This window comes from Fusarium subglutinans (assembly GCF_013396075.1).
Source record: "Fusarium subglutinans strain NRRL 66333 chromosome Unknown NRRL66333_c0000054, whole genome shotgun sequence".
NCBI lineage: Eukaryota > Fungi > Ascomycota > Sordariomycetes > Hypocreales > Nectriaceae > Fusarium > Fusarium subglutinans.
This window is the reverse complement of record NW_023502117.1, coordinates 17,124-44,965: the sequence shown is the minus strand read 5'-3', so window position 1 is coordinate 44,965 and position 27,842 is coordinate 17,124. Positions and strand designations below refer to the sequence as shown.

Below are 27,842 nucleotides of genomic sequence, written 5' to 3'. Positions count from 1 at the left end.
ATAGGGGTGTTTATCATGGCTTCTCTCAGTTCCACTAAATCGATCTCCCCCAGTGTACACAGCATGAACTTGTGAGGTTGCATTGATGGCTTGCTGTGCGGCCGGATAGGCGCAGTGCATGCTTGTGTTATACGTAATTGGTAACTGAAATTTTACAACACCCATCCACTGATTCCTGATCAATATTGAATTGCCACAAGATGTAGAACCTCGAATCAGACGCGTGAAAGATCTCCAGCGTCTGATGAGGACACCTTATCTGAATGAACCAGTATATGAAGGCACATGTTTTTCTAGATAGTGTTGATCGCCCATTCATTTTGAGAAGATCGTATTGCCAATGCATCGGTATTCGTTTATTCTTCGAGGACGTATTACGAATTGCCAGAATCGACTGCGTTGTCCATATGTATCGTACCGGAAGATGTTAACAGTAAATCGCCCAACGCTTAAACCTGCAACGTTGAGTAGAAAACATGCAATCAAAATCTTCGTTTCTTCTTAGCAGGGCCAGCAGCAGCTTTCTTTTCAAGCTCCTTTTTCAGTTCCTCTCGCCTTCGGTCCGCCCGTTCCTGCGAAGTCTCCCTAGGCCTAGACTCTGCTGTGACTTCCTTGGTAGTAGTTCGACTCCTTCGATTGTCTTCGTTCGACTCCTTTGTTACTTCATTTGTGTTGTCTTTGTGCTTCCCAATGGCACCTAACTTCTTGGACTGGCGATGAGAAACTGCTGTCGTGCTAGGCTCGCCCACTTCCCGATTACGGGTCACTGGTTGTTCTTCAACCAGAAGCTTCGTCTTGTTGCCTCCTATACGTCCAAGGCCACTTCTACTTGCGGCTGGCCGTGACGGTGATTGAGTTGAAGGACCTGATTTCCCGACTTCAGCAGTAGCTGGTTTATCATCATCCTCTGGCTCGGACGCTGTCTCCGAATCATCATGTTGTTGGCTCAATGACTTTTTCTGAGCCTGAGGCTGTACAGGATTGGGGGACAGAGGTAGAGTGGACTGCTTCTTTCCACCGAGTGCTCCGATTTTACGAACCGTTTTGTTCGGTTTGCGTGTGCAAGGACCTGGTGATACCTCGCCTGTCGAAGGTATGGATTCCCCCTCTGTGGACGCATCATCAGCGAAGGGTGTTTCCCTAGCATGCGTTGATTTTCCCTTGGGCAGTAGGTGTGGGGGGGTAGACTGAACTTGGAAGTCATCATCGTCTTGCTCGGTATGTGCTTTTTCGGAGTCTTGAGGAGTCGGAGATTTGTCCTTCGCAACAGCCGCTTTGTACTGAGGTGGATGTGCGACGGAGGATGCGCCCTTGAAATCTTGCCACCACTGGTCCAACCGAGGGGACTCAACGCTATCAGTTATAGGCTCGAACTGTAGCCCTCCCTTCTCGAATACGCGTTGTACTAAGGACTCGGTGTCGCTCGGGCAGTCCTCTTCATACGCAAGACCAGACTTCCAGCGCCGACGGTCGAAAGGAGCAAGACCAGGCACTTTCTCCGCAGCCGCAGCTCTAGAGATCTTCTTCTTCCCAGACAAAGCATTAAAAACATGCTCCATACCTGTACCCACGGCTTCTAATTTGTCCAGGAGCTTGTTGAGAACTGCGTCTTTGTTCCCCAAAGATCGAGTCAGAAATTCGATTTCAACATCCTTTGCGTGATGTGCCTGAATTAAAGGCAGCACAAGATGCGTTGCGATACTGGAGGGCGGCAGCTTCTTCAGATACATAGGCCACTTGAGCGGCTGTAATCCAGGTATTTCATAGGTGATGTTCAAGACAAGGTCACCATCAACCGCATCAGACTGGGGATCGCGATCTAGACGAATGCTCGCCTCATTTTGTCCTGGTTGAGAAGCATCCAGAGCGGTATTGAGGCAGCCCAAGAGTTTGGCCATGTTATCAGGCGTATCGCTAGGGTCGATACTGGTGTTCTCGTTCCAACCTCTCATAAAGATCGCCTTACGATCAAGTGTTTCAGACCACATATTGGCCATATCAGTTACGTGAACAGAATACGCTGATGTGTCTATGTGGAATGACACCAGTAATATCGGGAAGTCGGGAGACGAACCAAGCGGAAGGGTCCGCCATGACTTGTTCTGCGACATATTTGATGAATAATCGACGTCGAGGCACCAGAAGACACAGTCGACAGGGATACCGGAAAGCGCCTCGAGTAATTGCAAAGTCGTGGCCTTCCCGTAAGAGGTGACAAACAAAACCGAGTTTGTCAGGGGCTTCTGACAAGGTAATAGATATTGATGCTTCTAGGACAGTCTAAGTAAGACAAAGCGGTCTCACACGGCTTCGATCCACGGGGACTGAGGCGAATGTTCGAAGACAAGGTGCCCTTACCACGCAGGAATCAAGTCCGATGTGAAGTCAAAACTTCTTTCGACCAACCGTATTCGATAACAGGGACTTGAGTAAAGTGGTACAAGCTCATATGAGCGGGTAGATAGTCAGGGTAGGGGTCAGCCAGTACAATTGTATTACGATCCACTGCCTTATGCGAAAGAAGAGATCGTTTTCCTATACTTGGTTGAATGGTAAATCATGAGAGAGCTTTTAACGGATTTTCGAGCACCGTGATATTGATGTTGTGGTGTTGATGAAGTTAAGGTAAAGCGCGGTGATGAGCAAACGCGTGAGGTTTACGCGCACAGGCATCCATCGCCTGCCGCTCCTGCCTGTAAGTGTAGGTAATCAGCCAATCACACACCCCAAGAGTGCAGAGAACGAAGGCAGGTGCAACATCACAGTCCGGACAGGGGCTCGTTGCTGACTTCCTCCTGTCAATCAATAGGTATTGGCGGTAAAGGTAAGAGCTACTGACGAGTATTTGGGTCTGAAATAGGTGAGTTCGAAACCAAACGTCAAGCACCATTTACCGGATTGAAGTCCGGGGTTTAACCAATCACAATGCATAACAACCTAACTCACTTCACAGAGCGGTACTCTCACTGGATATCAAGACCCAAAACGATTAAATTAAAGTACAGCCAGTAAGACAATAAAACTATACTCTATGCATTATCAACCCCGTCAGCTTCTCCCGACACTCAAATTAACAGAACCACGATCATAAGAATGCTTCAGTGACCACCAACCAATCAGGGATCCGGAACAGTCACTAAACATCCGAGATCTATGAATCTCAGATCTGCTTGGTGTAAGCTTCGATCGCCAGGGACCATATGACGTACTTCAAATCGAGGCTCCATGCTTTTTGACAGCCACAATATCACTACCGCGGCAGCAAAACAATAGCGAGTTTTAATTAAATTAAATTAAGGGAGGCCTGAAGTTTCCTCTTTCTTAATCAGTAGACATACGGGACCGGGATCTATCAATTTTTGTGTGCCTTACATATGTCACTTTTAAGACTTTGCATTCATGCATCACCAGTAAAAGCCTGGCGATCTTCTTTCATTCCAAACCGCGTTCAACTCGCAAGAAACACGACGATATTTCACCCCGAAAGATTCACTACAATGCCTCCCAAGAGAACCAAACGCGAGTCTTCATCGCCTCCAGCCAAAAAGGCAAAGACGTCCAAAACAAACGGTTCCAGCTCATCAGATGCTTTGCGCCAACCACATCACAAGGCTGGAGAAGCCGAAGAGAATGGAATCGCGATCCGGAAATTTTACCCTCCTGAAATGAGCAATGCAAGAGCTCGCGCCTACAACGACAATGAGCTTCCGCGGCCAATCGAGGTGCTCATCAGTGCCCTCGAAGATACAGCGCAGGAGCGCAAGAGCACCAACGTAAAGCAGGCCGTCGTACATTGGTTCAAGATGGACTTGCGGCTATCCGACAACAGAGCCTTGGCTCTGGCCAGTGATAAGGCGAAAGAAGCAGGAGTTCCTTTGATTGCGATGTATATCATCAGCCCCCAAGACTATGAGGCTCACTTGAGATCGCCAGTACGTATCGATTTCATGCTGCGAACTCTGGAAGTCATGAAACACGATCTTGCAAAGCTCGATATCCCTTTGTACGTGGAGACAGTTGAAAAGAGGAAGCGTGTTCCCGACCGGATCTTGGAGCTCATGGATGAATGGGGCGCCAGCCATTTGTACGCTAATATGGAATACGAAGTTGACGAATTGAGGCGCGAGGCCTCCATGATCAGGGATTTTGCAGAGAATGGCAAGGCATTCGAAGTTGTCCATGATACCTGCGTCGTCCCTCCAGGAGAACTCCACACTGGCGCTGGGAAGCAGTATGCAGTGTACACTCCATGGTATCGGTCATGGGTTGCTCACATTCATGAGAATCTTGATCTTCTAGAGTTGTACGAACCACCTGGGAAGAACCCTAGCAGTGCGCGAAAAGATTTTGCGAAGTTCTTCGATATTGAAGTTCCGGACGCCCCCAAAAGTAAACGGCTTGAGGGCGAAGAAAAGGAGCGGCTGCGCTCACTTTGGCCATGTGGGGAGCACGAGGCGAAGAAGCGTCTGGATAAATTCTGTGAAGAGATGATCGGCAACTACCAGAAGAAGAGAAATATCCCAGCTGAGGCTGGCACTTCTTCTTTATCAGTACATCTGGCGTCGGGCACGATCAGCGCGAGAACATGTGTACGGACCGCACGTGATAGAAACAAGACGAAGAAGTTGAACGGTGGCAATGAAGGTATCCAAACCTGGATCAGTGAGGTTGCCTGGCGAGACTTTTATAAGCACGTTTTGGTCCATTGGCCCTATGTTTGGTAAGTGAAGTATATGCAAGCATCTCGTAATTTGACTAACAGCAGCAGCATGAACAAGCCCTTCAAGCCCGAATACTCAAACATCTCGTGGTCATACGACAACGAACATTTTGCCGCTTGGTGTGAAGGAAGAACAGGCTTTCCCATCGTCGATGCGGCGATGCGACAGCTGAACCATCTGGGATACATGCACAACCGCTGTCGCATGATTGTCGCATGTTTTCTGGCAAAGGATCTCTTGCTAGACTGGTAAGCTACCCCGGGTGAAGCATCAATGTCTGTTTTGTCTCTCTAATTTCTTCGCAGGCGCAAGGGCGAAAGGTATTTCATGGAACATCTTGTCGATGGTGACTTTGCGTCAAATAATGGTGGATGGGGTTTCAGCGCCAGTGTTGGTGTTGACCCTCAACCTTACTTCCGCATCTTCAACCCCTTGCTGCAGAGCGAGAAGTTCGACCCTGATGGCGATTACATCCGCAAATGGGTTCCCGAGCTAAAGGATCTTGATATCAAGGCTATTCATGATCCATACAATCGAGGCGCTGGGCCCAAAGCCAAAAAGAACGGCTATCCAGCACCGATTGTCACGCATAAGGAATGTCGGGATCGAGCGTTGGCAGCATACAAGGAGGGCCTTGCGAGTGGCGAGTGATGCAGTGTGATGCATTCACACACTTGACTGATTAGCAGGAGTCGCCAGATCATTTGGAAATGTATGAATATTCAGTTGTATAACATACACGTACTAATACCCCAGGGGTTCGGTTTGTTTTCGAGAACTTCTATGGCCTACAGTTGGCATGGATCTAATGCTGAATGGATCGGAAAAATCATCGAGCCTTTTTGCAATCAAATTCTGGTGACGTCGAGTCCATGTGCCCACTCCACTTCCATGTTTCCCTCAACCTGAACCACCCACCAGGAGATGAGAGCATGAAAGAGAAGAGCTTGTATAAGTTCGTTCTCTCGCACCCAGGCTTGGAAATACCACCTTAACATATGAGCGTCTTGACAGTACACTTTGGCTGGGGCACTGATGTGCGATCTACGTATCGAGCCCGACCTCTGTGATATCGGGGATAGAGGTTGGGGAACAGCACTCGGTTTACGATCGCACGTGAGGCTAGGGTAGTCACAAGTTGAAAAGTTCATGTTAGACCCGTATCTGTACCATAGCAAACGACTTGAGCGCTACGGCTTTTTCAAGGCCTAGTCAATCAATCTGCGGCACGGAGACTATCAAAATAGCCCCAGAATCCTCGGAGTGGTTTGACTTTGAGAAGTCTGTCCGAGGAGACTTCGCTAGCCGTATGTCGGAGCATAACCAGTTCATCACATCTTCAAACACATATTCGGGATATCGTAATGTTGTCTCAAAATCGAGCCGAACGCCTCGAAGTGGATTTGCTAGATGCAGCCAACCCTAGTTTCTTTCACCCATTGCCTTCGTGCCCGGACCCAAAACCCTGTAGTCCATTCGTGTCAGACCCCTATGTCGAGGAATCTCAGGACCAGTTGTCGAGTAACTTTTTTCCCACAGATTGAAATCCTTTATCGCTGTCCGCTCCAGACGCTCTTGAGGAGACCGTCGCGCTGGGCCAGTCGGTTGAGGGAGTCGTCGCTCTCGCCCATGGCTCGGACGAAACCGCAAAGGGCGTAGACGTGGTTCTCGCCCTGGATGGCACGGCCGTTCTCGTCAACCTTGGCGATGGAGATCTGGACAGAGCCGTGATCCTTGGCCTTGATGATGCGGTTGGTGGCGCTGCACTTGCGGGGGACGTAACTGGTGATGCCGTATCAGTATCATGAATTGTTCCTTCGTGCGGCCATATCGAAATGTCCTAATGGAAGTCTTACAGGTCCACAATCTCGCCGCGGTCGTTCTCCATTTTGGCTGGTTTGAAGAAGGTGGTTTTGGGTGATCTTGAGAGGTTGTGTCGACGAGAGGTTAGAAGGAAGATGAGTAGAGTAATTTCTCAATAATCTTTGATTGTGGGTGTGGAGCAAATCCCGGCCCTACCTTCCTCGGGCCTCTGCCTGTGGGGTGGGTCCAGATCGCTCACGTGGACTATCATGTGATAGCGCGTAACAGATCGCGAGGCAGGGATTAGCGTCGACTCGGATTTTGGCGAACCCCTTGCGCCTGAAGGCGAACCACTTCTATGACTCGGATACCAAGATTAGGCGTTCTCAGATCATGACCCCGCCGTTGCTTATTTTCAACGTCTTTCAACCTCGACATCATTCTGCTACAAATATCGGGCCTGAGATGCGCTCTGCGCTCTCGGTCCATAAACTTTGGTTTGAGTGTCATGGTATCCTCTGATGTATTTGGGACTTCGCCACTAGGAGACACAAGACGTCAACCGTTGCACGTTGATTCTTCATCCCCTGACCTCCCATCGCTTCGCGACGTTTTAACGACGAAAGCCACATCCCAACCTTCGGTACACAATGGAAGCGGAGCAGAAACACTTTCGAGGGATGGACCATCTGGCTTCATCTCTGCTCGCCAACTCTATCCAGCAACAGAATCCGCGCCAAATGTTGTTTCGACATCATCGACGGGATCGCCTTGGGCATTGTCCCATCACGGTGAACCCACTGGACTCACAGAAGATGCACCTGGAAACGGTGGATTTATCGCTGGGGACAATGAGCCACCAAAAGAACGAGAGGAACATATAGAGGTGATCAAAATCACAGGCAAGTCGACCAGAAAGCCTCGCCAACAGAAGGTGTCAAAACAAGTTGCACCTAAACGGGCTGCCAAGCCTAAACCAGCGACAAAGAAGCAGTCGAGCAAAGCAGCTAGCAAAGACCATAGCCCTGCAGAGGATAATGATGATGACAAACAAAAGAAAGTCAAGGCTGCGAAGCCAAGGAAGAAAACCGGTACTATGAGTAGCCACTTTCCACCACCAGGGGAGTCCAAGGATTTGGAAAAGGCGAAACAGATTGATGTGAATGAACCCCTTCATCTGGAACAAGCACCTGCACGGAGATTGGACTGGACCCCTCCAGCTCAAAAGACTATTGTCGATATTGAGTCAGATTCATCTGTTTTCAAAAAGTCAGGGTCTTCTGAGGCGGATCAGCAGCCTGTCTTCAAGAACCTTGTCGAGGGTTACTCTTGCATGGAAGAGCCTAACGAATCGACATCTCACAGCATAACGAATGCTTCAGACGAAGACTCCAGTTTCCTCAAGAAACGAAAGCGCATCGAACTTTTAGCGACAAAGGCCACCGATCCACCAGCTATGGCACCTGACAAGTCTCCAACGAAGAAGGCCCCCAAAAAGAAGAGGCCCAGGACTATTACGGAACTTGCAACGGCTGCGTACCGAGTGCCTAGTCAGCCAGATACTGAGCCTCCAAACGCTTCTATTCTTGACCATTTCCCCACTACTGACAAGGAGACTGGGTCTCTGACTGATGAGCATCGAAAGAATGTTAAGGGCAAAAGCACATCACGACGGAAACCATCGAAAGCCCCTAAAAAGAAAGTGCCCCCAAAGCCCGTGTTGTTGTCACCCAGTGCGGCTTTGGCCCAGGTTGCTAACCAGGATTTTGTTTTCGGAACCTCAAGCCAGCTTGCCAGAGAAGAATCCCCGACTGTCCTCAGGGATCTTCAGGCAGCCTTGAGACAGTCCAATCAGCACCACGACATAGATCTCAACATACCTTGGAATAGTGATGCGATAGAATCGCCGCAACCACGAAGTAACCTTTGGGATGCAGCTGCTCGTGATGCAGAAGGGGATCTCTTCGATGTCGAAGTAATCAATCTTGCAGACGACACAGGACTCTCGGAGGTTGGTCACATTTCAAACCCATTTGGATATCAACTGGGTGCAGACGATTCCGTCATTTGTGTCGAGAGCCGTGTGCTCAATGATCATATTCCACCTGCCCACCCTTGCGACGATAGGCCATCGCCTGATGAGAAGGACCTGGTCGACTCAGGAGCTGGCTCCCCATACTTTTCCGACAGTGAACTGTCAACAAGGACTGATATTCATCGCCCGCCGCTAGCACAAACAGAATTTGGGCAGGCAAATCAAATGATGACGGCAGAAGAACCTGAGAGCTTACCCGAGCTCCCACCACAACCACCTCGGCCCAATTATGAAGCGTTCACAGACATTCGCTTGGCAAGAGAAATAAAAGGGTTTGGTTTCAAACCCATCAAGCGGAGAAGTGCGATGATTGCACTACTCGACCAATGTTGGCAGAGTAAGTCTCGCATAGGCCAGGCCAGCCTCCATACCAACACCAAGTTATCTTCACCCACCAAAACTACCAGGGCGACATCGTCGGCTACTACTAGTAGTCCAAAGAAACCCAGAGGCAGGCCGCGGAAAAACAGTATTAATGCTCCTGAGCCCCAGGAACCGCCTCCATCTGCTCAACCGCCTGAAACCCCCAAGAAGACTCGTGGCAGACCAAGGAAAGACAGTTTGAGTTCGGCACCAGGCGTTGCCTCTCCAAGCAAGCCTAAATCAGCGGCGAAACCAAAGCGGGCGGCGGCATCACCTCGCCGCAAGAAGGCTACTGCTAAATCTGTCATTGAGATACCTGATTCCGAAGATAACGAGAGCGACTTTGGTTCTTCGCCCGATACCAACGTCGAACAAATGTTTTCTTCCCCACCACCATTGGACATGTCTCTTACAACTAATGATGGCACACCGCTCACAACCACCCAGAGCGATCAAGAGGCACTTTTGTTTGGTCACATCACCAATGCTGTTACATCTGCCCCGCGTACTACTGACCCGCAAGAGCCATCCTGGCATGAAAAGATGTTGATATACGATCCAATCGTTTTAGAAGATCTTGCAGCATGGCTCAATACGGGTGAGCTTAGTCGCGTGGGCTATGATGGGGAGGTTAATCCAAATGATGTCAAGAAATGGTGCGAATCGAAAAGTATATGCTGCCTGTGGCGGATCAGCCTGCGCGGCAGAGAACGGAAGCGATTTTGATACCATCGGACAGCGAGCATGGCGTTATTCTTCGACTTTTCTGAATTGCCGGCGTTGTTATCAGGATAGATTTGCATTCACCGGCACAGGTGTTTTCCATACTTCACGGAGCGTTTGATACCGTTGTCTTGAGTTGTTGTCAAGAGGTGGGGTAGAAACGTGGATGAGACAGTGCTCACATTTGACTAGACAAGAACGAGCTCAATGTTTATACGGCAACAATGATAAATACAATTTACCATAACGACGGGGCTGCTCTTCCAGGGCGCCAGTTCACATATATACACTCTGATCCATTCGTCGCCAAGTGCGCCTGCGCGGGTATCAATTTCAATTCCTTCGAGATTCCCTTTGTTCATTTCTTCTTGTTCTGTGCCCCTTGCGTTCCCTGCCCTGCCCAGACGTCAGGCAACTCCTTCGGGCCGTTGAGGTAGATTTCCATGGCCCTGTTCGTGTTAGCCTTCGAATGTCAAGCACGAATGTCAAGCACATCGGCTCCTCTTACACTGATTCAGACATGATGTCACTTGGTAATGAGGAAGGGCTTCTTAAGGTTTGTAAAGCTTATTGGGTACTGTTAGGCCTTTTGTATCGAGTTGCTAGCCCATGGAGATGACTTTGTTATTGAGAGAATGATTCTAGGATGTTGGGTTCGGTGGTGGCTAATTTATATTTCGAACTAGTGGCTTTCACCACGGCGGATTATCTTCTTTCGCTGCAACACAACATCTCCAGGATCCAGCCTCGATAGTTCGATCATCAGCTCTGCTACGGGACACCAATGATATCACACCACATCAGTTTTGCGGCTCTGCTGTACCCAGTAGCTGTTGCGAGAGCACACCATCACGGAAGAAACTGTTGGATCCTATGTATGCTACCGCGATAGCGTGCAGCTTCTCCCTTCATCGGTCTATCCACAAGGCATTGGATGGTGTAGATGGCGCGCCAATGACGGACCTCGGTTCTCCCTTGCGGCGTTGGATAGCCCAATCTGGGGCAGATGAGTCGGTTACGTGGTTGGCGCATCTCGGCCAGGATCCTTATCGGGGAGAAGGACGCGGTGTGTCTCTCGTGACCTCGGGTTGGTAGTGGTTGCCGATATTCTGGCAATATTGGCCTTTTCTAGCAGATCATGACAGCTCATCCAACATCTCGAATACTGCAGCTAGAGCTCCGGTATCTGTGTCCTGTCGTGGAGCACAATGGAACCAGTGAAACCTGAGCAACAGATCTATCCTTGTGGCTTCATTCGCCAGATTGGGGCTCCCATTGCATGGTCTGGGGAAGTTGTGCTCACAATCGAAAGACTCGCTTGCATTTCGCCATCTGCATCCAAAGTCATGCCTCAAAGTTACTCCAGGCTTTTGGCGCTCAAACCCCGCCCACGGCCCGGCTTGCCATATTGGAACCCTGAAACTTACATGCATCGAGCCATCCCACACAACCATCCCTCTTTAAGCCAGCGAATCAACCATCAAGAATCCTTGGCATCACCTCGACCTGGCGGCACGGATTGGCCTTTCCTGCGGGCATCTTTGATCACATTTCCATAGCTGTGGCAAGTTGAGGCTCTGCGTCGATTATCTTTCGAGATTGGTGCCGCGATTTCACCGAATTCAGCATCTCGAACCGTCATTCACCATGCGCGTTGTACAGCTGTTACATGTTCGACCCTCACTGGTGGAATGTAGAGTGAAGTGGGATGCTTGGACTACGATCCTATACGGAATCGGACCTCCGTGCTGCACCGCTGAGCGAGAATCGCGCCTGCGCCAGGGAGAGTGGTATTATGCTGGAACTCATAGTAGCTGAAGGTGTGAGGTCCCTGCGACTGAGCTCACACCAGAGGTTGCGTGTGTGCGTTAGCTTGGGGAGCTAAAGCGACCTGATGGCGACCATGATCTGAGCCAATATTATAGTGACAACACAGGGAGTATCAAACAAGGGAGCCACAATCCTATTATCGTAACGTCGCCGGCTCCGATGCGGCCCCTTTGGCCTTTGAAGATGCCCGACGATGATTCGCTTCCCGCGCCGGAGCTAGTGGGGCCGATCCGTAACGGTGCCTAGGTATTTCATGATTATAACGGGCTCCGATATCAGTTGGCAGAGAATTTCGTCAATTCATGAAAGAAATGTTGCACCAAAGCTGCAATTGATCGCACTGTGATGGTCATTACGGGACATCCAAGCGAGAACACGTCGATGGGTATCCCACCATCAAAGAGATCAGCTGCCCGTGAAGTCGCAGCCTACCTCAGCGAGATAAGGACCTCCGGATAGACAATACCGTTATCGCACGTTGAATAAGTTTTGATGTGTTTAATTCCGCTGTCAGGAATCAGTCGCATATTGACGGCCTACGAGATCTGCCAATCGCAGCTCTCAATTGGCGTCACATCACGTCTAATCGGATGCGTCAAGTGATACCAACTATCTGGGTTGCCTTAAACCTTCGATCCCACTATCATGACGTGCGGGAGACGATCCCACGTTGTGAAAGGCGATGAATGCAAGGCAGCCGAGTTGTGATGTATCAGAAAATGCCATCGTTTTTGCAAGCCCCTCGTGCAAAAGGGATTGAAGAGAGGACATGCCGGGTTCGTAGGGCTTGTGGTACACAGATGCCGAAGATCTCCTGATATTGATAAGCTTGATTTATGAGTGGGTGTTAACTAATATTCTTGGCCTGGTTTGGGGATTTGGGGAGCTTGGTTTGTGAGAGTTGCAATGAGACGTCATGCCCGTCAGACGCCTCTTGCATGTGAAGGCCAACGGTCCTCGGATATCCTTGGCTTTACGTACTGAGTTTACTCAAATTAAGTTGAGATTGATAATTAGTTCCAGCTCGCTAATCGTTCAAGTCGACAGCGGCTTTAGGATGTTACTCTCACCGAGTCTCACGGAGAGTCCGTCAGGTCAACACAGGCTCGGTGGTAGTCGGTCTCCGTCCTCCATAGTTGTTACCAATAGGGCGCACGCTTTGACTCATCACTCTTCTAGACTACCATTCACGATATGGCTACCCATTGCTCACTGCACAGTGGCCAACAAGCGAGCCCCTCTCCGGTCGGGTCAACGGACAACCGTCTTGATGACTGTTGAGGGCAAATGACCTCGTAGAACGGAAGTTTCGGAGTCGCGAAAATACGAAATGATTCCATAAGTTAGGGTTCATCTCGAATTATATCCACCAGCGGAATTAACCATAAGTTGACAGCTTATGGTTATTCAACTTTCTAGACAAAAGTGCGACGACTTATACCAAGTGAAAACGTACGTGATTCTTTGATGACGACACAGTCAACTCTGAGCTCTGGTGCTAATACCCAACGCGGAATTAGTGCTGACTTTCTGGAGGATGAATGAATAATCATGGAATGAAACTGTCAAATAAGAGTCTGGAATCTCCCCAAGCCCAGCCCTGCTCTGTCTCTGCTCTGTCCGCCACGGAGCCGAGTGAGGTGTTAACCCCGTCTGTCTCCGCCGCCCGCACGATCGCCCTAACTAAATCGAAGAATCACAAGGACGTGCATCCCCGGAAATTTAGGGGCGTTTAGGGCGTCTGGGCGCTGTCAGCTCGGATCGTTTTCTCGAGTAGTGCTGGGCGTTGGTGCCAAGGCAGGCACCACTTTAGTTGATTTTTAGGGATCATCAATACGACAAACAACCAGACCTCCACTAGGTACCTCTTCTACTGCCCTGCCCGCCCTGATCAGAAGTGCCCTGGAACTCTGAACCCCCCACCCTCCAATTACCTACCTACCTAGGTAGTCGAGTCCATCCATCCACCCATCCCGTCCTCCTCTCCAACTCAATCACAGACCAAACGTTCTGCGTCTTTTCTCACCTTATGTTTCACAAAAACAGCCTTCTCAGCCTTTTCTTGGCTTTTTGAGGGCTTCACGACAGGTTCTCTGTCTACAGCTGCATGATTTGACTTTACGCATTTCCTCAACGTGCATTGCAGTCGAGGTTTGGTTAGCCTGCGTTACCGCACCCGCATCCGTATCGCATCCAACGTTGATGGCCTCGTCCGCATTCCGTTCATCCCTTGCCCGAGCCCGAGTCCGCGGATTCTCCGTACATCCTTTGCCTGGCCGATTTCACGTTTTTCGAATATCGTAAACAATCTATACTTGTCGCCATCTTTGACTTGATCTTACACTCAAGACGATACAGCAATGTCGGGCTACCTCGAGGGCATGGCCCTCGGATTCGGCTTCAACGTATCTGAGGGGCTTGATTCTGCGCAACAGTCCACAGCATCGCCTTCATCCAATACCCAGCAAGATACTTCGTCTCACACCCAACCGAATTCTTTTCAAGGCAACGTTACTGTCTATCAGACAACAGGGCCTGACGCCCATACAAGCCCAATCCACCTGCCCGGAAGCAATACGCCCGCCCTGAATCCTCGATCATGTGTAACCTGCCGCCGTCGGAAAGTTCGATGCGACAAGCAGATGCCGTGTTCCAACTGTCGTCGAGCCCAGATTCCCTGTGTCTTCCCCGCCCCCGGAAGAGCGCCGCGGCAGCCGCGCCGAAAAGACCCAAATGCGCCCACCAAGAACTCAAGCCAGCGCGAGATAGAATTGATGAAGCGGCTTAGGAAGTTGGAGGGCATTGTGGAAGAGCTAAGCGGTCAGATTGAGGTTGAGTCTGGCGGTAAAGGCCCCTCATCAACCAATTCGCCTGAAGCGCATGCAGGTCAAAGCACATCGTTTGACGCCTCGGCGCATAATACTCAAAGACAATCGTCGAATGCAGGGTCTCACGCAGGCAACATTGGAAGGACTGATGACAGCCCAAGGGGTAGCGATGCTACAAGCGAACAGAGCGAGACTGCTCGCAAGAATATGCATAAAAAGTTTGGACGATTGGTTTTGAGCGACACTGGAGGAAGCCAAAGATACGTTAGTCATGGTTTTTGGTCGAAACTCAATGACGAGGTTGGTCGGTCCCTGCTATTTTTGCGAGTGTTTGACTAACTCTGTCTACCAGCTCGATTCGATACGTGAAGAGACTCAGAAGCTTACTGACGAAGACTTGGATGAGTCTGAGGATGATGAAACCCCAGATACCTCACCCGCATCCGCACTCTCGGGAAACCACAACGCCTGGATATTTGGTTACCGCTCTGCAGACGTGGATCTCGATAAATACTGGCCCCTGCCTTCCCATATACCGTTCCTGTGGTCTGTCTATCAGGAGAATGTGGAACCGTTGCTCAAGGTGCTGCACATTCCAACTATGGAGCCCATCTTTCGGGATGCGCGAAAAGATCACAAACAACTGTCTCCTGCAAATGAGGCGCTCGTCTGGTCAATATACTATGCTGCACTTACATCCCTGGAACCTGACGAGGTAGGAAGATATCCTTGACTATAAGCACGGAGAATGCTAACTTCTGAACTCAGGTGCGAGCTAATCTTGGTCTCAACAAGGAAGATGTTGTTGTGCAGTACCGTTTCGCAGTCGAACAAGCGCTCGCCAAAGCCAACTTCCTGAACTCATTGGAGACTCCAATCATGCAAGCGTTGATCATCTTTATTCTCGTGGTCAAAGGCCAAGATGGAAGTCGTTTCTGTTGGTCTTTAACCGGTTTGGTGGCGCACCTTGCTCAAGGCATGGGCCTCCATCGCGATGGGTCGCACTTCGACTTAAGTCCCTTTGAAACAGAGATGCGAAGGCGTCTCTGGTGGGCCTTACTTCTATTGGACCTTCGATCAGCAGATGAGCTGGGTACTGATCTTATCATTCAAGACTTTAATTATGACACACAGATGCCGAGTAACATCAATGATACGGATATCAAGCCCGACTCAACGGAGGCCCCGGAGCCCAGAGAGGGTCACTCTGACTGTTCCCTGGCACTTGTTCGTTTCGAAATTGCTGGCTTTGGAAGGCGTCTGGTTCGATTATCATCCGCCTCAATGTCATTCTGCCCCCAAGGAATGCCTTATAAGGACACCAGCCTCGCGGAGCGAGAGCGCATGCTCATCGAGGTTTACAATAGAGTTGAGGAAAAGTTTTTGAAACACCACACTGGCGATTCTGATCCGTTACATTGGATGGCTGCTTCAATTGCGCGCATCATTATGGCCAAGATGACGTTGGTAATCTACCAGCCGGTCCTCTTCCCAGGCTCCGAGGGCGAAGGTACACTTTCGGAAGAGGCAAAAGAGCGTGCCTACGTTGCAGCGATTGAGATTGCGGAATACAATCACATCTTGAACAACGACTCGAGGTCTAAACAGTTTAGGTGGCTGTTCAAAACATACACCAACTGGTCAGCTATGGCCTACTTCCTGATCGCTAGTTGCCGTCGTCGATGGACTCCTCTTGTGGAACGCGGGTGGGAAGCCGTCAGTGGATACGAGGGTGGACCAGGACAACTGGTGCGATCTGCCGAATACGCAACTGTTGTGATGCCTATCAGGAAACTTTACATGAGAGCCCAAAGGCACCGCGCAGCAGAAATCACTCGACTTCGCGGAAATCCCGAAGAAGCACGTCGGCTGGAATTCGAAGAAAGGACGAATCCCAGATACCAGGCCAGGTTCGGGCAAGATGCGGACGGTGCAGCCAACAAGATGGAGGAAATAAGGGAGAAATGGAAGGTTCTGGTGCGGTCTGACGGAAGTAATGTACCAATCTCGACGCCAGCTGAGCTGAGCCCTGTCATGCCACCGTCGATGCTCCAGCCAAAACAAGAGCAAACACCATCCCGCCCTCGGACACCATCAGCCTACGACGTCCCGGGAACGATCGACCTCTCTGATACAACCATGGGCTACATGAATGACCTAATGGCAGACACCACACCCTTCCCCATGGTAAATTTCTGGCCACTGCAGGACGTCGGCTCTGTTCAGATCAAGGCCATGGGTACAGGAATGACGCCAATGTCAAACACCTCCCAGTTACCGCAAGATACGACACAACCAGGAGATACTGGCCAACAGTTTTCGCCACAGACCATGCAATTCCCCAAGGACGACAACCCACCCCCTTACCTCTGGGGCGGGCAGTTCCCGTCGATAAACTCAAACTTCGACAATACGGGCTTGGACGATGTTGATATGCTTGGAGACGACTTCAACTGGCATACCTGGAGCCAGAATGTTCGCGGTTTGTAGATAGGATCGTACTGAGATACACGGTCACTGACAGACTGTGTTGCCAGATAGTCGATATTGATTGATCATCGGAGTGTATTGGGAGTAGCTAGCTACCTTGCCTATCTATTATGTATGATACCCGGCGGAATAAGCATGAGGTGGACATTAATAATTCTAGACCATCTTTGATGAGGTGAAATCACTCAGACCATCCTTACTAAGAATCCATCTCTGGCGCGGAAGGATCCCACTGTCCCCGACCCGTGACTTTTAGAAATGTCGTCCTGTGGTCGTCCCGGCTGTTCCACCCGCCATGCATATGTTCGAAAACAAATTTTGCCAGATGATGACTGACCCCCAAGTTATCAAGATCTATCCACCCCAGCAATTCCCGATTGTCCTGCCTGAAGCAAGTAGCTTCGGCTTGCGAATGGTTGAATCGATCAAAGGCATAAAGTCCATAAATCGCAGGGCATATGCTAGCTCTGAGGAGGAGAGTAGTCAGGAACAAGCGATACATCCGCCCGTTTCCGTCTAAAAAGGGGCGAATCAGGATGAAGCGATGGCAGAATTTGCTGGCATAACAGACCCTCTCGTAGACATCCTCATCTCTGGCTTCTTGCATATCCATGTTGGTCATTTCCACCATGAGTTGGTTGATCATCTGGGACATTGCAGTAGGGATCTGAGCTGGATCCAAGAAACGCATGTCACGAGGCGTATCCCAGACGCAATATTTCCCGGCATAGGCTGTCCAAGGCATTTGCTCATCGAGATCGATATTGTAGGTGAGAATACGGTGTGCCTCTTTGAAGGTGTCCTCATCAAAGACTTGTCTCTCAAGGACGATTTTTCGAATCAGGTACTTTGCAGCATGGGCGTGCTGCAGTGTTTCCCGGTAAGATCGCGAGATACTTTTATCTGTCGCGCGGATGCCCCTGAATTCCAGGTGTTGTCTGATTTCTTCGTACACCTCATCGTTCTTGGCAATCTCTTCTGGGACCTGAGCCTGTTCCGCAAAGACTGCACAGCAAAGTCTGTAGGTTGTTGAGAGACTTGCGCCTGCCCGCGCGATCATGTTTGATCCGTAGATCATGCGGCTGAGAACTTCCATTAACGCGTTTTGATGTACCCCCGAGCGTTGGTGGAGGGAGCTAATGAACGGCGTGTAAGGTACCATCCCTGGGATCGCCATGAGGGCGGGAGGGTCAGGCTCCATCTTGAAAGCTGCCATGATAAAGAAAGAGTTTAGTAAACGGGGTGGGCTCTGGGAAATGAAATACGTTGACGATATTTACCTAAGAGTTGAGAGAAAAAGTGTTGAGAGGGAGAGAGAAAGAAAAGACTGGGAGTGATGGGAAGCGAGTGCTTTATAGGCACCTTAGGCTTGGGGAAAGAGTTGCTGGACTGCAGAGAAGGAAGGAGGACTCCCAGGAAGTATATGTCCTGTACTGGAAGTTTGGGTAGGATGTCTTGACTTGCCTAAAGCTTCCTACCCATTTATGAGGGGTTGAGGATGGTTCTCGGGACGATGAGACGAAGTTTATGCCAAAGTTACCTCAGCTTCCTAAATTATAAGAGGCCAGGATAAGTCTCTTGGTTCTAGAAGGAAATCTTCCATCGATGATAGGTCATATCCCATATTTAGAGTCTCTTGATGATGTATGTTGTCTGTTCTACCTTGCGATCTACTGGCTCATTTAACTTGGTGCATATCTCATCCTCGATATCATTCGACGGTTTCCGTGTCTAGGAAAACTCAGAGCTTCTCGCTATCAGCTTTGACCTTTCTCTCCTCTTCCAGGGCATCTTCTCTTCGCCTCACTTCAACATTGGTCGGTCCTCCTTTACCAAAGTTAACAAGGACCACGTGCTCCCAATCGCCACCTCTCTCAGAGCCCCTGAGCTCTGGTCCTGGTTTGTCCAATCCGAGAACTATTCTCTTGTCCTGTTTTCTAATGAAAAGATTATGAGGACTTATGACTTTCTCGCCCCATGGAATCATGGCTGTCTTGTGTGCCTGGCCCTTTTCTGTCTCTGCTGTAGGCACCCGGCTCAGAAAGGACAGTAAGCTTTCTCTCTGCACTGTGATTTGAGAAGAACCCTGTCCATCTGATGATACTTTTGAGTTCTGGAAGACTTTGGCTACTATACTTAGGAGGAAGTACTGCGGTGGGAATAGGATGATGTTATTTGTGGCGGCACGGGCGAGGAATGATTCCGCGGGTGCGAAGAGGGCTGCCGTGTGTTCGATGCCATTGTCTGGTGTTGGAATTAGCATCTCTGAGGGCATACCACTTTGCGACTGTGGTAGCATGTAGAGATACATCTGCGTTGTGAAGCGTTTTGTGTTGGTGGCGGGTGTGATCCAGCGCGTGAAAGGGATGAGGCCATCTGTTCTCAGTCAACAATCACTTGACCATAATCTATGGCCGTTCATTCTTACCCAAGTCAGGCTCAGCGCCTACTGACTTTAGCCATTCTAGGAACCTAACTTGGTTTCCGTGTATCATTTTCCTTGCAGTGTCTCTGTCCTCTACTGTCAAGTTTACCAGCTCGTTGTCCTTCTTGGCCAGTAAGATACCAGTCTCTTCAAAGGTCTCTCTGATAGCACCAGTTCTATACGCGAGTCCGTCATGGTGTCTCTCTGGCGAGTCTTCAGCCGGTATAATACCATCATGATAAGGATCTAGATTTCCACCAGGAAAGACATGCGCTGAGGCGAATGATGTAGACGTGTGTACGCGGTGAAGTAGCAGGACCTCATTGACAGGCGAGACTAGGAGAACTGAGGAACTTGGCCGCGGCTCTGAAGGCGGATGCTTGTTCACTGAGGATGATTGGCTTCGTGAAGTCATAGCAGGCAGATATATCCGGGGTATGAAGTTGAAGTTTTGTCTATGAGCGATCAAGTTTGTGTCACGGAAGAGTTGACGCGACAGGGACCGTCGAGTGACACGAAATAACAAAGACATGAGGAGTAACTAGGTAGGTATAGAGATTGATATATGGCCAATAGATTTGCAGCATGACTATAAGTCAATACTTGTAGGGGCATGTGAGGTCTGAAGCGCGGTTCAAGTGACGTCGAGCCGAGGTCCCGCTTGGTGATGGCTTTGGATCGGCTCCGAATGACCGGCCGGCCAGAGACCCCGCTTCGCCGTAGACATATTCCCCTGACTCGAGAGTAAGTAGAGCATCTTGTTAAGTTGTTACTGAAGTTGTATTTAAATTCTAGAATCTGGACCCTGTTATCGTTCAGAATAAGAAGAGATGGCTGTAGTGCCAACGTTCTTAGTATTGCTGCTAAAACCACTGGCTTACACAAGAACAAGACCCAGCTTAGATATACACCAGCTAGTTTCAACTATCAAGCAATTGAATGTTTCTTCAAGGCCAATGTTAATCAGAAGTTGATATTATATAAAGCTTAAATAATTAGAGATCAAAACTATAGTAGTTATCTTAATTTAATTACTTAATAGAATACTTGTTCCAGGGCAGACTGGAGACATCAACCAGAGCTTTGCACATAAACACATACACAAGCTCTGATACTTTAAACTCTTGTAATGCTGTATATAAGCATACTACTAATATACTTGAGTTGAGAATTGAAAGACAACCACTGACTCGTTGAGTTCATGTCGACACACAAGCCTCAAAAAGTGAAAAAAAGAAAGCACATCTCAATCATGAATATGTATTTATAGGAACAGCCCGATGCGGGGGTCGAACCCGCAACCTTGAGATTGTGAACTCTTAAGAGTCTCACGCTCTACCGATTGAGCTAACCGGGCGTGCTTCGCCGGGGATCAAGCCGGATTGATGGCAGCTGGGAGAGAAAGCTTGAACTATATTGGCTGTTTAAGACAAAGTGTGTGTGTTTTGAAGTGCTTTGGTGGTGGGTGCTAAGTAAGTGGTGGTGGTGGTGTTTGATTGGCTGACTCATTTTGCAGGCGCACGTGAATTGATCGCACCTTCCTCGTCTAGGGTTTGTCCCCCACGAAAAATCAAAATTGCCCTGAAAACTGAAGCTACTGTCAGTTTGTTCATCTTGAGACCCGAACCCGACCACGACCTCTTTCACGAAGTAACGCCACACTAACCCTCCAGACAAAATGGCCAAGATCTCGTAAGTAGCTCTCGAATGCCCTCAAGAGTGTCACTATAGGTCTCTCGTCTCGCTTCTCGCTTCTCGTCATCTCGAATTTTGTCTGTCTGTCTCCTCCGTCATGCATGGGCTTTGCTCCGATGCGCAAAAAAGAGTTGGAAATATTTCGAGTGCTGGGTTTGGCGGGGAACATGGCGACCAATTTTGTGCAGCGCACACAACGAAAATCAACGACAATATCATGAGGAATACGGCATCACTGGGTTGACTTGTGACGACGACATTCATTGCTTCTGCCTTGAATTTTTCAACTCGATTTCGACGACAATGGCTTGACATACACACACTGTCGAAGTCCAGATTCCACCGACGGGCAGACTTTGGCAGAAAATTCGGCATGGCGAGAACGAGAACCAGAGACACAGACGCAATGTTGAAGAAAACAAGAACAAGATACTGACTCACCTTCACAGCCGTGGTGCCCCTGGTGGCAAGCTCAAGATGACCCTGGGTCTCCCTGTGTACGAAAACCTCCCACTACCTAAACCCCAACGAACCAACAAACTGACTCCCTCTCCAGCGGAGCCGTCATGAACTGCGCCGATAACTCGGGTGCCCGAAACCTCTACATCATCGCCGTCAAGGGTATCGGTGCCCGCCTGAACCGATTGCCCGCCGGTGGTGTCGGTGACATGGTCATGGCCACCGTCAAGAAGGGAAAGCCTGAGCTCCGAAAGAAGGTTCACCCCGCCGTCATCGTCCGACAGTCCAAGCCCTGGAAGCGATTCGACGGTGTCTTCCTGTACTTTGAGGACAACGCTGGTGTTGTACGTACAATTCACACAACAACAGACAATTGGATGCTAACGTGCATGTGTAGATCGTCAACCCCAAGGGTGAGATGAAGGGCTCTGCCATCACTGGCCCTGTCGGTAAGGAGGCTGCTGAGCTGTGGCCCGTAAGTTCTCCCCTCAAATTCGACTCTCATTATTCACTGTACTAACCCCCTCCCCAGCGTATTGCCAGCAACTCCGGTGTCGTCATGTAAAGTGCTTGCTTGCGAAAGAGAATCAAGGAAAGACAAAAGGGCGTGCGGTGCGTGGTGGTTGGGTTTCTGTCCCGAATGCGATCAGATAGAGCGCGGTAAAGAAACATCTGTTCCCCCCCTCCTCCAAAGAACCTCTTTTATTTATTTCCCCCCTCGTCCAACAAGAATTGGTAAAGGGTGGGAAACTGGGGTGAGGGTTGTTTTTTATCAAAATCGGGGCAATGTTCTTTTTATCTACTACTTTTAAAGTCGCTGGATTTGGCACAAGGCTCTTGCATTTCGGTTTGCGGCGTGTAAGGATGATTCACATACCAGGCATTCACATCAAGGACAAATCAAAAGTCACTTCAATCCATCTTCCCCTGGGCGTTGTGTTCTTTTTGGGTTAAAACTATGTGCAATTCTTCTCGCCGTGAACCTGTGAAGTCGTGAATAGTGACGCCTAGACTGTCAGGTTCTACCCTTCAACATGTCACCCCGTAATCTACCTATCCATGGATTCTGTTGCAAATCCTGCTTGTAAGTCTTGATTGGTTCAGAAGAGCTGGTTATGCAGGCTCTTGCGGCCGGTGTCGCATAGCATCTACCCTAGGGGAACAACTTGTTTACTACTTGCACTCTTTTCTTGCCACTGAGAGGTCATCTATCTAATCAAAGTGGTCAATAATATTACCCGAAGGCATAACACAGCTACTATCGTGGCTTTTTCATCTTGTCGTCAATTAGAAATTGCTGATTCCACATGTCGTTTGTTGTGTAGTTTTCAACATCTTATAGATGGCGCTACATATTGGATCCATCAACACAATCACAGTCACTCCAAAGCAGACATTCGCTGTTTATAACTTGACATTAAAATTCGTCTTTTAGGCGTTCGCTAATAAGCTCGCCACACCTTTTCTCACGCTATAAAACCTCCCAACTTGGACGAGTCGCCCACTTGGTGCATGCCGAAACGATTATGCAAAGACCTCCCCCCTCCCCATCGCATGCATATATCCATGTATGAATGAACATGAAGAAAGAATAAAACAAAACTAAAAACAAGACAAGAAACGAACGATGGGTCTTCGCATCTACCTAGTGTACAAGAGAAAAAACGTGCATCGGAATCTGCATCCAAAAAACCTCTCTTGTTTGTTCCGTAGTATACAGAGTGGTTGTATATATGTATATACCATATGAGACTGCATGTCTCGTGGGGGGTCGTGAGAGTTACATTGAGCTATTGGGCTTAATGCCTGAAGCTCGAGACGTTATTGCTTTTTTTTGATTCGTATTTTTGGTTCTGTGTGTTTGGAAGTGTCGTGCTCTCATATCCTCTAGTAGGGGTATCCCATACCAGGCATTCCGTGGTTATGGCCGTGGCTATGGTGCTGAGGGTGGCCATGCATGAAAGGAGGAGGAGGATTTCCAGCTTGATGAGGAGGTGGTGGAGGGGGAGGAGGAAGATGTTGAGGGTGGCCCGGATGCATTGGAGGTTGCTGCTGAAGATGCATCGGGTGAGGCGGGTGCTGATGTTGATGTTGATGCTGGTGCTGGTGAGGGTGATACTGGTGAGGAGGAAGCTCATGCTGATGAGGGTGCATGGGCGGCGGTTGGTGAAGCATGGGCGGTTGCTGTGGTGGCATCTGCGGTTGATCAGGCTGCATCTGCATCTTGAGAGAGGAAGAGTCTCTCTTGATGGTGGCTTTGCCTTTAGGCTTGTTGGGAGCGGCGACACCCGTTCTTTGCTCGGCTGCCGCTTGAGCAGCCTTTTTAGCCGCCAGGGTCGCCTTGCGTTTCTCAACGGCTCCAGCCATATTTCCATTGGCCCAACGATCTGTGATTGTGTTAGCTTGTGAATAGCAAAGAGAAACGTGCTGGGAAACTTACTCTTCATCGATGCAGACATCTTCTCCGACTTGGTCATGGACTTGTAATCTTTGGGTGTATCATCTCCATCGTCCCCTGCAACAGATGGGGGAGCGGAGGGAGGTCCTGTAGCAGGCACAGCAGCAGCAACAGGAGGCGCTTGAGGCGCGGGTGTCCCTCCGTTCTTGGCATCCTGGCCAGATCGGACCACTTTGATCTTCTGAATCTTGCGGCTGTTTGGCACTTGTGCTGGTTCGACAGAGGGAGCTGGTGTAGATGCACTTGACGGGACCTCAGTAGTGGTGGCACCTCCGCTGGTTCGCTTGCCCTTCTTCTTGGGCGGTGCCTGAGCCAACTCTTCAGCTTCATTGGGATCGTCACGGAAGCGCTTCTGTCGCTTAGGTCGGAACGAATAAGATGACTCAACAGTGTGGCCAGATGCTTCAGAGGAGGCAGTGGTAGGGCGAGAGTCGCCGTTATCGGTGATCTCGTTTTCAGGTGTGACATCGGTATAGTAAGCCCTGGGAAGCTTGAGAGTAACAATGGCACGGCGGACAGGCGCCTTCTCTTCCTTCTCCTGCACTTCTTCTTCCTCCTGGGGTTCGTCATCGACAAACTCATTGGGGTCAGCCTCTTCGTACTTGACGGCAGGTCTGGCCCGGCCACGACGAGTAGTCTTTGCGGGAGATTCTTGCACAGGTTCCTCGGCATCTGGTGTAGGGGCACGTTCTTCGGCAGCAACAGCATTCTTGCCACGACCACGCTTACGTCGAGTCTTGGGACCCGAAGCCTCATTGTCTGAGGCAGCCTCAGTGTTAAAGCTGACTGAAAGGTTGGTTTGGGGCTCATCCTCCGCGTTGGCGTTCTTGCGTCGACGACCACCACGAGTAGGGGGCACAGGTGTTGAGCTTCGACTAACATCCTGTGTTGCAGGATCGAAGAGCTGGACAGGCTTGCGCTGACGTTTGCCGACAACCTCGTCCGTCTCAGTGGCCTTAGCGGTTTGTCGGGGTTGGTTTCGCAGAGATCGCCCACGCGTCATGATTCCGACCTGTTGGGTTTCGGGGTTTTGCTTGCCAATCTTTGAAGGATGAGGATCGTACTCAAAGCCGTAGGCAGCAGCCATAATACGATCTTGTCCTTGAAGATAACGAGTCTCATTTAGACCTTCCTTGTCGCGAGACTTGTAGCCCTTGACAGCGAATTCAGGTTCTTCATAGTTAAGGCCATGCTGGTTGAGGTTGCGAGTACGGGCTTCGTACTTGGCATCGGCAGCTCGTCGACGGAGCGAGTTCTCGTAATCGTCAACAACAGCGCCAAGCTCATTCCACTCGTCCTGCCACTGAACCATGGAGACATTGACGGCTTCGAGGAGTTCGTATAGGTCTTCGGTTGGCATGTCCTCATAGTTCTCGAGGATGGAGATGTACTCCTCAGGGTCTCTGAGCTTTCTATATTTGTAATAACGTGCACGTTCTGGAACTTCCTGAGATTCAGAGACGTCGGCGTCATCACCATCATCTCCACCTGGAGCGGGTGAGTTGAAAGCTGTAGGATCTGCGGAGTCAGCCACTGGAGAGCCGCGCGTAGGAGTATTCAGTGCTGGGGTAGGTGCTTCGAGGCCCGCCCCATCCACGATATCATACTGATCGTCCACCATGGGCTCCATGTCAGTGTCTTTTCCCTCAGGTGTTGTGTCATCATTGACACCGTCTTCATCAGAGCGACGCTTCTTCTCTGGGTATAGTGTAAACTCTCCATCGACATAAGGCCTAAGATGTGACCAGCGGCCGATGGGGGTAGGCTGTGGCATTGACTCCAGGGCAATTCGGGGAGCAACAGGCTTCTGGGGACTTGCTTTCGTATCTGAGGGAGCAGAAGAAGCAGGAGTTTCGATGGTCTCAGTAGGAGGTGGAGTAGGGGCTTTCAATTCGGTAGGGCTCGAAATAGTGGTGGGTTCCTCTTGAGTGAGAGGAATCTCAGGTGAGTCTGGGATTGAAAGTTCGTCGGCAGTGGTCGGCTCTTGTGCCGAATCTTTGTCTTTATTGTTTTCAACAGTTTCATTGTTCACCTTCTCATCCTTTGTCGAGTCGCTGTTCACCTCCAAAGGCGTGGAAACATCGTTGGAGGTGACATTTTGGGGAGATGCGACGTTCTCAACAGACTGCCGAAGCTCTTCAGTCTCTCGAACAGGTGATGGTGATGGTGGGTTTGAGGGTGACTTTGGTGGTGATGCAGAGCGAGCTCTTGGTGCAGAAGGTGATGGCGCAGCTGGGGGTTGAGGTGCTGTCGTAGACTCTTCTACAGGTTCTTGTTCGGGCATTTGTGAAAGTTGTTCGGGCTCTTGTGCAGGCTTGCTTACAGGCTCTTGCACAGATTCTTGCACAGGCTCTTGTACAAGCTCTTGTGTATCAAGAGGCGCGGCATCAGTCATTTCGACATCTTGAGGATGATGCTCGTCTTGAACAGGATCAATCTCCATATTATCGATTACGTTCATCTTGTCGTCTTGATGAAGGTCGACTAGCTTGTCCGTTGATGTAGGAAATTGATAGATGTTTGTGATGTTGTGAGACGATTCTTGCTTGATGTTGGTATCGGTATCGGCGTTGTTGTTGGTGTTGGTGAGAGAGAGAGCAGGTTCAGAAGAATCTTGAGGAAGAGGTTCGGCAGTGGGGACTTCAGCAACTCCATTGACAGGCACAGGCACTGTCTCAGATGCAGGAACAATAGGTGAGTGAACAGGTTCACTCTTATTGTTCTCGTCGGCTGTAATTGGCAGACGTGCTATTGTCGGTGCTGGCACTGGTTCTGACACTGGCGCTGCCACTGCCTCCGTTTCTACCTCTGGTTCAAATTCAGCTGGATTAGCATCTGGCACTGCTGTGGCAGCTGGCTCAGATTGTGCATCTGCCACTGCCACTGCTGGCGGCTTTACTTCATTAACATCTTCTGCAGCTGGTGACTTATGCGTTGTACTCAGTGATTCCGGCTCGGGTTCCACTTTGGGAAGTTTTTCGGCCTGCGGCTCTGTAGGATGAGATACAGGTTCCTCGATAGAGGTTCGTGTAGGTTCCACAACAGAAGAAACTTTGTCTGAGGAGATCTGCTCAACCTGGGGAGCAGATAAGGGTTCTTTTGTTTCAAGCTGGCGTTGATTCTCACCAACTTGAGGAGCGGCAAATGCATCCTTGGTGGACACATTTTGGGGGGACTTTTTAGGTGAGTCCTTTGATGGCATCTTATTCTGGGGGGATGAGTTATTTGACGGAGCGTCTCTCAGCTCAGAGTCATCGACATCTGAGTAATAGGCACCGACTTCAATTGTGTCTTGGACGTCGTTATCATCATCTTGCAAGGCAGCTTGATGATATGCCTTGAGGTCACTGGATTTTCGAGTGGGATTCCTCCGGCGATTGGACGGGGTGTCAGCACCCATGGAGGCGCCTCGCCTCTTGGAGTCATTGCTGTAAAAGTCATCTGTGTCAAAGTTGACCTCAGATTTTCGCTTTTTGCCGCGTGCTGAAGACGTGGAATTGGGAACGACAACATCGTCGTCGATGTGCTCAAACGTGTAATCCACGCGAGCACGCTTACGAAGGCTGTGGCCGCCCTTTTTGGGCCCATGCTCACCCTCATCAGGAATTGGATAGTTATCCATAGTAGTAGAACGCCTCTTCGCATTCGAATTGCGGCTACTGCTAGGAGAAGAGAAAGTGAAGGCGTGTTGGAGAGGTTTGGCTGAGCGGCGGCCACCAAGACCTACACCTGCACCTGCACCTACACCTACACCTACACCTTGAGGCGTTGTGGTATTAGTGTGAGAAACAACAGGACTTGTGAGTGGGTTCAGGTCAAAGGAAGCCTCTGAAGTAGAAGTAGGAGAAGCAGAAGCTCCTAAGGGACGGCGACGTTGAGGCATCCGGCGCGAGCGGTCCATTGTACAGCCAGGACAGGCTTGTTAGTTGTGTCTGGCCCGAGAGAGATTTTG

The 27,842-nt window shown here is 49.9% G+C and overlaps 9 protein-coding genes across 9 annotated transcripts; 4 read left to right on the top strand and 5 right to left on the bottom strand.

Annotated features, from left to right (window-relative positions):
• Positions 1-482: 482 nt before the first annotated feature.
• Positions 483-1,988, bottom strand: FSUBG_5451 (uncharacterized protein; the record flags this gene model as incomplete). Its single annotated transcript, XM_036683549.1, has 1 exon — positions 483-1,988. One exon carries the CDS (start codon positions 1,986-1,988, stop codon positions 483-485), a length of 1,506 nt encoding a protein of 501 aa, XP_036538963.1.
• A 1,509-nt stretch (positions 1,989-3,497) lies between these two features.
• On the top strand, positions 3,498-5,372 carry FSUBG_5450 (deoxyribodipyrimidine photo-lyase; the record flags this gene model as incomplete). Its single annotated transcript, XM_036683548.1, has 3 exons — positions 3,498-4,720; positions 4,763-4,969; positions 5,027-5,372. 3 exons carry the CDS (start codon positions 3,498-3,500, stop codon positions 5,370-5,372), a joined length of 1,776 nt encoding a protein of 591 aa, XP_036538962.1.
• An 899-nt stretch (positions 5,373-6,271) lies between these two features.
• FSUBG_5449 (40s ribosomal s21) lies at positions 6,272-6,609 on the bottom strand (the record flags this gene model as incomplete). Its single annotated transcript, XM_036683546.1, has 2 exons — positions 6,272-6,503; positions 6,578-6,609. 2 exons carry the CDS (start codon positions 6,607-6,609, stop codon positions 6,272-6,274), a joined length of 264 nt encoding a protein of 87 aa, XP_036538961.1.
• Positions 6,610-7,032: 423 nt separating this feature from the next.
• On the top strand, positions 7,033-9,708 carry FSUBG_5448 (structure-specific endonuclease subunit SLX4; the record flags this gene model as incomplete). The annotated part of the gene is made up of 1 exon (XM_036683545.1): positions 7,033-9,708. One exon carries the CDS (start codon positions 7,033-7,035, stop codon positions 9,706-9,708), a length of 2,676 nt encoding a protein of 891 aa, XP_036538960.1.
• Positions 9,709-13,895: 4,187 nt separating this feature from the next.
• FSUBG_5447 (uncharacterized protein) lies at positions 13,896-16,853 on the top strand (the record flags this gene model as incomplete). Its single annotated transcript, XM_036683544.1, has 3 exons — positions 13,896-14,663; positions 14,716-15,078; positions 15,132-16,853. The coding sequence occupies 3 exons, from the start codon at positions 13,896-13,898 to the stop codon at positions 16,851-16,853; spliced, it is 2,853 nt and encodes a 950-aa protein (XP_036538959.1).
• Positions 16,854-17,052: 199 nt separating this feature from the next.
• FSUBG_5446 (uncharacterized protein) lies at positions 17,053-18,054 on the bottom strand (the record flags this gene model as incomplete). The annotated part of the gene is made up of 1 exon (XM_036683543.1): positions 17,053-18,054. One exon carries the CDS (start codon positions 18,052-18,054, stop codon positions 17,053-17,055), a length of 1,002 nt encoding a protein of 333 aa, XP_036538958.1.
• A 540-nt stretch (positions 18,055-18,594) lies between these two features.
• FSUBG_5445 (NUDIX family hydrolase) lies at positions 18,595-19,693 on the bottom strand (the record flags this gene model as incomplete). Its single annotated transcript, XM_036683542.1, has 2 exons — positions 18,595-19,229; positions 19,282-19,693. 2 exons carry the CDS (start codon positions 19,691-19,693, stop codon positions 18,595-18,597), a joined length of 1,047 nt encoding a protein of 348 aa, XP_036538957.1.
• Positions 19,694-20,956: 1,263 nt separating this feature from the next.
• Positions 20,957-21,997, top strand: FSUBG_5444 (ribosomal cytosolic; the record flags this gene model as incomplete). Its single annotated transcript, XM_036683541.1, has 5 exons — positions 20,957-20,970; positions 21,423-21,470; positions 21,530-21,776; positions 21,830-21,907; positions 21,965-21,997. The coding sequence occupies 5 exons, from the start codon at positions 20,957-20,959 to the stop codon at positions 21,995-21,997; spliced, it is 420 nt and encodes a 139-aa protein (XP_036538956.1).
• Positions 21,998-23,319: 1,322 nt separating this feature from the next.
• FSUBG_5443 (uncharacterized protein) lies at positions 23,320-27,791 on the bottom strand (the record flags this gene model as incomplete). Its single annotated transcript, XM_036683540.1, has 2 exons — positions 23,320-23,819; positions 23,873-27,791. The coding sequence occupies 2 exons, from the start codon at positions 27,789-27,791 to the stop codon at positions 23,320-23,322; spliced, it is 4,419 nt and encodes a 1,472-aa protein (XP_036538955.1).
• Positions 27,792-27,842: the final 51 nt, after the last annotated feature.